Here is a 9,098-nt window from a genome sequence, read left to right as displayed (position 1 = left end):
AGACCATCCTGGCCAACACGGTGAAACCCCGTCTCTACTAAAAAATACAAAAAACTAGCCGGGCGAGGTGGCGGGCGCCTGTAGTCCCAGCTACTGGGGAGGCTGAGGCAGGAGAATGGCGGGAACCCGGGAGGCGGAGCTTGCAGTGAGCTGAGATCCGGCCACTGCACTCCAGCCCGGGCGACAGAGCGAGACTCCGTCTCAAAAAAAAAAAAAGAAAAAAAAGAAAAACATGTGACTCTGCCTTCACTCATGCTTAAGAATTTAAATCAACCAAGGGCTAGTGTTAAGCCAACAGAGAGGAATACAAAGGGATTCCAAATTTACTTTTGTCCAAGGTTCCAAGAAGATTAGAAAATAATTAAAGTTGACAGAGCAGAAGAAAAATCATTAGCATTCCAAGGTCTGTGGTGGGGGGGAGAATTCACTTTTACTGATATTTTCATTCCGAACTTGATGTAAATAAAAAATTGAGAAAATTGTTTGAAGTGTTTTCTTAAATTTTTAAGGATTAACTTAACAGAAATAAAATACTTGTTACACAAATGATTCCCCTGTCCTACCAAATCCTTCTTTCCCCAACTGAGTCTTAGTTTCTCAGCAAACTCACTCCTGACACCAGAGTCTGTCCCGCCACCTCCTCACCTTCAGTAACAGCTGATACTTCATGATTCTCTGCACTGGTTTGATCAACAGATCTGTGAGTTGCAACCTGTGGCCAAGACGCTGCTTTAAGTCCTGCGGTTTTAAGAGAGAGAAAAGATTGTATGGGCTGTTCATTAAAGGGCATATTTTTAGTCTTTGTAATTGTCAGAAAGATTACAACACTGGCAGTAAAAGTAACGAGGAAAAAAAAGCACTAGACTAACTAGAGCTTTGCTAGTTCACAGAATTTCCAAGTTTCACACTTTCACCTGAGTTGTTTTTCAAAGCAGTCTTTTATGCTTGTTTAATGACATTTTTGCAATTGTGTTCTTTTATTCATATAAATATATATATTATTTTTAGGCTACAAGTTTAGAACATAAATTATTCTGGATTTGTAATGAAACTTAAGTGTAACACTCATAAAAAACCCTTATTTTTAACAATGACTGCAGTCTTCTGAATGCCAGGGGTATGACCACAGACTAAATTCATACTCATTTCTCGGATTTATAGGAAAGAAACACAGGTTCAGAAGTCTTATCACTCAGGCTAATTTTCTTTGGAAATTAGTCTCCTGGGAAACCAATGATACTTTAATTTTTGGAAATCAGTTGGAACAAAAGATTCAGAAATACTTTCTGTTTGTATCTTAGATCTTACCTCAAAAAAGGTATCAATGTATTCTGAGACAATGTGCTCAGACTTTGGTTTATTTTGACAATAAACTATGTACATGTGCAACCTTCTCTCCTAGGAATAAAAAAGGCAAACAGTCGGGTTATAACAATGGGAAGCTGGATTAGAATACAAGAGCACACACACATTTCAGCACATTCATAAAGGGAATCATCTTAAAACCAAGCTGCATGGCTAAGGCTCTCCGGAGTAAACCCCAGGTTCATGATGTAGATCAGCATTCAGTGGTGGAGCTCCACAACCAGTCCTTCCCCACCACTCCCCACACACCAAACCCTTCACTTTACAGTACCAAATACCGACAAATACCATAGGTAGCAAAGGAACACTGTGTGTTTTTTTTTTTAAAGAGACAGTGTCTCACTCTGTTGTCCAGGCAGGGGGGGCAGTGGTGTGATCATGGCTCGCTGAAGCCTTAAACTCCCGGGCTCAAGAGATCCTCCCACCTCCGCCTCTGAGTAGCTAGGATTACAGATGTGTGTCACCATGCCTGGCTAATTTTTACTTTTTTTTTTTTTTTTTTTGTAGGGATGGAGTCTTGCTTTTTTGCCCAGCCTGGTCTCAAAACTCCTAGCCTCAGGCAACCCTCCCGCCTTGGCCGCCCAAAGTGTTGGGATTACAGGCATGAGCCACTGCACCTGGCTGAAACACCCTTTTTTTTTTTTTTTTTGAGACGGAGTCTGTCTCTGTGGCCTGGGCTGGAGTGCAGTGACCTCATCTCGGCTCACTGCAAGCTCCGCCTCCCGGGTTCACGCCATTCTCCTGCCTCAGCCTCCCGAGTAGCTGGGACTACAGGCGCCCGCCACCTCGCCCGGCTAATTTTTTTGTCTTTGTTAGTAGAGACGGGGTTTCACCGTGTTAGCCAGGATGGTCTTGATCTCCTGAACTTGTGATCTGCCTGCCTCAGTTTCCCAAAGAGCTGGGATTACAGGTGTGAGCCACCGCACCCGGCCAGAAACACCCTTCTTAATATTAAACAAAGAATTACTGCCATCACTCCAAACCCTGCCAACAGTCCTAGTAAGCCTGCTTGGTTTTAGTAGAGAAGAAAAAGCTCTTTAATCTCAAATCATAAAGGCAGAGGGGAAAAAAATGTAGACAATGAGCCTTTCCATAAATCAGTGATCCTCAAAGTAGAGTGTGCAGATCTCCAGTGCCCCCGGAGGTCTTTCAGTGGCTCCATTAGGTCAGAACTATTTTCTAAACACCACTAAGATGTCAGTTGTCCTTTTCATTGCGCTGACATCTGTGCTGATGTGCAAAACCAATGGTGGGTGAAATTGCTGGCACCTTGGCAAAAACTGTTCACTGCCACAAATTTATAGTAAAAAAAAAAAAAAAAAAAAAAAAAAAAAAGCTTCACTTAAGAATGTCCTGGATGAGTAAACACTTTTTTTTAAATTAAAACTCAACCAGGGAGTATATACCTTTTTAACATTCTTGTGACAAGATCATGTCCACATAACAGTTGAATTGCACTCGATAAATGTCTCAAGAAAAAGCACTTATGTAACTGAGTTGTGAGTGGAACTAACCACTTTTTTTAATGGACCACCATTTTTACTTGGAAGAATGATTGACACAAACTGTAATTATTTACTCTTGGGTATCTGCTAGACACTTTCTTGAACATGAACAAAATAAGCCTGTCATTTCAAGGCAAACAACTGGCAGTGTTTGTTAGTGAAAATTACAGCTTTCAAGCAAAAAATTAAAATTTTGGGAAATATGTATCTGCCACTATGAACTTCACGACACTTAAAGCCTTCAAACAGATGGGTGGCAAAGTTAAAAAACTGGATTTTTGGAGACTGTGTAATGAAACATGCCAATCTCTGAAAGATCTGCCTAAGTCGGTCACTTGGTCTCTTCCAGTGGACTGATGCCTGATGTCACAGGACCCCGCATGGCTGCAGGAGCCTCGAAGCCCAATAGAAATGTATTTAATTTAACATTAAATGTATTTAATTAACATGTATTTAATGTCACAGCAAGGGAGAAGTTCATGGGTAGGTTTTCAGATTCCATATTGCAACTAACCTTTAAGAAAAGATCAATTGTCAAGTTTTGGGGTAGCATCTAAGAAAACTATATAATTATCTGAAAAGGCTATTAAAATTACTCATCCTTTTCTAACTACATGTGTGTGAGGATGGATTTGTTTGGATACTGGAACCAAAAAACATAGCAATGAGTTAGATGCAGAAGCAGATACAAAAATCCAGCTGTCTTTTTATTCAACAAGACATTAAAGAGACTGGCAAAAATGCAAAAACTCCTGTCACTAACTTCTAAAAATATATCGTGATTTTTTCAAAAAACAAAAAACTTTAATGTTAATACACTTATTTTAGATATACACACTATGTGGCTGTTATGTTAAACACACTGCAGGTACAGTTACATCTCCACTCAACAATACCTGCCTGCTCAGACACCCCAAATGATACTGTTCAGGCCTGGCTCTGGTCCTCTCTAACCAACCTGTGCTGTTGCTAGCCAAATAGCCAGCTGCAGCCAGGTGACTGGGAAAGGAGGTAACTCATGTTGAAGAAGGGATTTTAATTCCAACTCACTAATACCATGCGGTTTGATTTTATCTTAAACATATGCACTCAAGTAAAGTATAAGTGAGTTCTCCTTTAATCCGACAAACCAATGACTAAAGATGACACCATCAGAATAGGATATAAGCAATGCTATTGTACTTACGTGTTTAACAAAAAGGGATCCTAGTTTTTCTGGATCTTCAAGGCACTTCTCTAACTCTCCTAAAAAAAAGCTGAAAAGGAAGGAGAAAATATTAGAACTATTTCCAGTGTGGCCTTCTAACTTTAGATTTAGGTTTACATTTTTTCTTTTTCTTTTTTTTTTTTCTTTTTTTTGAGAGAGTATCACTCTATCACCCAGGCTGGAGTGCAATGGTGTGATCTTGGTTCACCGCAACCTCTGCCTCCTGGGTTCAAGCGATTCTCCTGCCTCAGTCTCCCAAGTAGCTGGGGTTACAGGCATGCACCACTATGCCTGGCTAATTTTTTTGCATTTTTAGTACAGACGGGGTTTCACCATGTTGGCCAGGCTGGTCTCAAACTCCTGATCTCAAGTGATCTGCTTGCCTTGGCCTCCCAAAGTGCTGGGATTACAGGCGTGAGCCACTGTGCCTGGCCAGGTTTACATTTTCAATAGTCTGTTCTGACATGAGCAACTGTGAAGTGTGAAGCATATATTTAACAAATACACGGAAACTTAACAAGTACAAGGAAAACCTTTTGTTAAGCTACAAAGCCTAAAGGAATACAAAGTCACAGGAGATGAGGCATGACTGTGCATCCCTTGGCTGGTAACCTTCCTGGTCTTTGGACAGCAAACATTCTCATCTCTGTTCAAGGACACAAGTGCTAATATCCTCGGCTGAATAATGAGTGAAAAACAGATGCTTCAAAGTACTTGGACATTTATTTCTGAAAACTCGGTCTCTATACCTGCAAATTTCATATTCATTCTAAGATAATTTTTAGAGACTCAAACTGGACAGCAGATATACAAAACTAAATATGTTACCTGTGTCAGCTTTATGAAGCTTTCTCAAATGTTATCAAAATCCACTTCTAGGTTACAAATACCAGCTCCCTTTAAGATTAAAATGAGGTATCATCACAGTGACAACATAGCTGTAGGACAACAATGTTCATTGTTTTCTGGGCTGTAGTTGTCTTTTAAGATCTATGTCCACCCTAGTTATCACTTACATTTTATTTATGTCAATATTTTTATTTATGTTAATATTTGGTATTACATTAACCCCCAAACCACCATGCCAATTAATGTTGTACTAAGGGATTTACTATCCCAGCTGTGGTGGACAGCATCTCTGGATGCAGTTTCTCTGTCTGGACATCCCAGAAACACTGTCATTTTCAGCTTCCCTTCACAGCCTTAAAAACCAGCCTTGGAAGCAGGAGACTAAATCATAATACAAAATAGCCCTTTTTGAATTGGTTTCATTGTAGACTTTCAGTAAGTCTACAGCACAGAGCTATAAACTGGAGTGCTGTTTCTAGAGTTTACCAGTCATTTATCTGTAAATCCAAATAAATTAGACATCACAGGGGATACGAAAATAAAGACCTCTCTGACCTGGGTTCGAAGGTTTTACATTCTATTATGAGGGAGAAGTACAGAAATAACAACACTGCTTGATACATGCCATGGCAGTTCCTCCTCATATCTGTGCAGTATTTCATAGTTTAAAAGAGCATAGTCCCATCTGCTTCTGCAGAAGAGGAGTCTGACTGGGAACACCCAGGCCTAATGCAGAAGCAAGTATTGGAGCTCAGCTTCAGAGAGAGGCCAGAGCTTTGGAGGTGATGACATCGTGCTCCACCCTGTACAGAGGGAGGAGCAGCTGCATCAAGACAGGAGAGCAGAAGGCCCTGCCAGGTAACCGGAGCAGACAGTGCACCTGGAACATTCCACTGGAAGACCAGTGGCCAGCATTAAGCAATCCTCAGATGATGAAGGATTTTTAAAGTTATAAGCAAAGTGACCTAAAGGGACAGGTAAGTTGACAAGCTCTGGTAGCCAAGGTGAGCTATGTAGCACCAGCCCCGAGATGGATCGCCTCCTGATTAGGATACGTGTGGGGAACGTAGTGGTATCAGAGTCGAATTTCATGGTTAATCATGTCTACTTTTTCCATTAAAAATTGAGTTGGGCCAGGTGTGGTGGCTCATGCCTGTAATCTCAGCACTTTGGGAGGCTGAGGTGGGAAGACTGCTTGAGCCCAGGAGTTCAAGACCACCTTAGGCAACACAGCAAGACCCTGTGTCTCTATGAAAAATAAAAAAGTCAGATGCGCATGGTGCTGCGTGCCTGTAGCCCCAGCTACTACAGATGCTGAGGCGGGAGGGTCACCGGAATCCAGGAGTTCAAGGCTGCAGTGAGCTATGATCACACTATTACACTCCAGTTTGGTGATAGAGCGAGACTCTGTCTCTAAAAAATAAAAATAACATAAAATAATTGGACAAATGACTGTCTTCGAGGTCCTCTAATGATAACTTGTATTTATTCTAAAGATGGCTGCAGTTCTAGTGAGAAATACTTATTGAGGCTTATTCTATGCAGATGTTGTTCTAAGCGCTTTGTAAAAGTATTAACTCAGTCACTCTTCACAAAAAATCCACAAGGTTGGTAATACTATAATGTGGGTGTGCAGATGAAGCATGGAAGTGTGCAGTAGGGAGGCTGAGGGCTCAAGGTCAGGACCAGGCCAGCAGCTCCGGCAGCTGGCTCCACGCTGGTGCTTCCAGCTACTCCCTTCCACAGACTCTCGACATGGACCAGCACGAACAAGAGACGAGATTCTCCCCTTGCCACCAAATGCTACTGCAGAATTCCTGGGTACATCAATATCTCCTTTGCACCAACTCCCTCGAGGAGGCTATGCAGGTAATATAATGAACAGAACAAATTCCCTTCGGCCTGGCCTGCCTCGGTTTAGCAAACGCAGGTGCTTTGCACACCATCGGGCACAATGCATGTTTACGTACTCTCTGTGCCAGTCGTAAATCTGATGGATGTTGCCAAACACAATTTTGTCTTTTCCTTTCATGTCATCAGGAACACCATCTTCTTTCATAAGTGCCATGTAGCCCTACAATTAAACAGTTATGATAAGCGTATTTCATGGAATATGTCTGAATCAATTAGTGGCTTACTGATTAATAGTCACAGAGGGCAAAACCGACGCATGCACTGTCTTGTAACCAGTTCTTTATCTAAAAACAAACAAAAAACCTGATATGAAAAGTATCCTTAACTGATACTTGGAATATACCCATTACATTCATTGCTGTAATTTTCTTTCCCTGGACTGTTCAGCACTCACAGATCAAAAGTCTTCTAAGGAATTAAAGAAGTTTACATAAATGTAAATGGTTTCATTAAAATAGTTTGTAAATATTAAATATTTGGTCAGAATCATATCTCCTGTTTTTAGCATTTATCTCTTAGAAACAGAAAGATGTTTTCTTTTTGGATTATTTGTGTAATCTGTTAAATAAGGGTTTAATAATATTTTTATAAATTGATTTTTAAACAACAGTTGATTGAATATGCTGCTAAAATGTGGCTTAAAATTTCTATTTAATTGAGTCCGTACAAGAACCTCTTAAGAGGCCGGGCGCGGTGGCTCAAGCCTGTAATCCCAGCACTTTGGGAGGCCGAGACGGGCGGATCACAAGGTCAGGAGATGGAGACCATCCTGGCTAACACGGTGAAACCCCGTCTCTACTAAAAAATACAAAAAACTAGCCGGGCGAGGTGGCGGGCGCCTGTAGTCCCAGCTACTGGGGAGGCTGAGGCAGGAGAATGGCGTGAACCTGGGAGGCGGAGCTTGCAGTGAGCTGAGATCGGGCCACTGCACTCCAGCCCGGGCGACAGAGCGAGACTCCGTCTCAAAAAAAAAAAAAAAAAGAACCTCTTAAGTACTCCTGTCGCTTATCTCATTGTTAACAATGACTGCAGACAAATCAAGCATGTTAACTCTTTTGTGTTATGCAATTAACTGTAATAGCTGGTACTTTTCATGGGATGTGTAACCAAAAAGTGTTGTCCTGTAAAAATCTGCAAAGGTGAAAGAATAAACATAAAATTTCATACTACAAAAACAGCTTTTTGACGAGTTGAGTTTCTTAATCTGACTAATCCCCAAATTGACTGGCAGGGATTAGCCTACAGACGGCTCTCCATCCAGTACAAAAGCAGTGGTTTGCTGTGGCTACAGTGCTTGGCAACTTCTGGGCAATGCAAACGGCAATGTATTCTGCACAAAACTATCGGTAAATGACCTGCTGCAGCCACAGTCCAAGCTCTGAACCTGGGTGGATTCAGGATGGAACCAAACCCACAGCCGGGCCACACTGACTTTTTCAACCAGTAAGGTCTTCATTTCCGTAGTGATACCCACACTCTTGTGAGATAATTAAGGCAAGATTCCTATCTACCAAGTATAATATACTTACTTAGTATCATTTAATAGTAATATTATTATTTATAATAATTATAAATTTTAATTGTTAAAAAGATTATGTCAAGATACACTATGTGAAAAACGAGCATTTACAACTGAATATAGATGGTAAAGATAATTGGCTAAATTTAACTTTTTGGAAATACTTTGTTGGTCATTTTTTATTTTGGGTCAAAAATGTTTTTAAAGCTTTTGAGAGGTGTTCAACTGTCTAACACGATACTACTTTGGACAACTTCTGGGGCTGATACAAAGTTACTAAATTTCTGGCAATACACACCTCAACCACATAGCCAAGGTCCCGCACATAGTCACGCTCTGTCTCCACCAATTCTTGCAAAACGTAGCTGGAGAGAGAAAGAGAGTGTTTATCATGCAAACTCTGTTTTCTAAGTGAATTTTTTTGTACCTCTGCTCCTAGTCAGGGCGGACTCCTTCCGGGACTGAGTAGTAATGTATCAAATTTGTACATTTGGGTGTTAAATTCTGGAGGTTCCCAAATCACTTACAGGGTTCCAGTGGTTGACCCCCCAAGAGCGCTGAAGGTCAAAAGACACTTAGGCACAGTGCATGAGGGCAATCTGGGTGAATTCACCCTTCTGGATTCCGATCACGTACAGGGACAACAAAGAAGCTTAGACACAACTTTATGACAAAGCCATGACAGTAAAGGAGGTGGCTTTTAAAAATATGATTAAGTCATTTTAACCTTCACTGGCCA

General features: G+C 41.0%; 1 protein-coding gene across 2 annotated transcripts in view; it reads right to left on the bottom strand.

The window, feature by feature from the left end:
* TRIO (trio Rho guanine nucleotide exchange factor) overlaps positions 1–9,098 on the bottom strand; it is a 365,512-nt gene that overhangs the window by 29,892 nt on the left and 326,522 nt on the right. For both annotated transcript variants that reach the window (XM_023218272.3, XM_023218273.2), the window contains 5 exons: positions 8,658–8,724; positions 6,897–7,000; positions 4,057–4,126; positions 1,309–1,398; positions 646–738 (listed from right to left, as the gene is read on the bottom strand). In XM_023218272.3, coding sequence (XP_023074040.2) covers positions 646–738; positions 1,309–1,398; positions 4,057–4,126; positions 6,897–7,000; positions 8,658–8,724 — 424 coding nt within the window. The remainder of the gene's footprint in view (positions 1–645; positions 739–1,308; positions 1,399–4,056; positions 4,127–6,896; positions 7,001–8,657; positions 8,725–9,098) is intronic.

Source organism: Piliocolobus tephrosceles, chromosome 4 (genome assembly GCF_002776525.5).
Source record: "Piliocolobus tephrosceles isolate RC106 chromosome 4, ASM277652v3, whole genome shotgun sequence".
Classification (NCBI taxonomy): domain Eukaryota; kingdom Metazoa; phylum Chordata; class Mammalia; order Primates; family Cercopithecidae; genus Piliocolobus; species Piliocolobus tephrosceles.
Note: the sequence above shows the minus strand (reverse complement) of the source record. Positions and strands in the feature narration are given on the sequence as shown.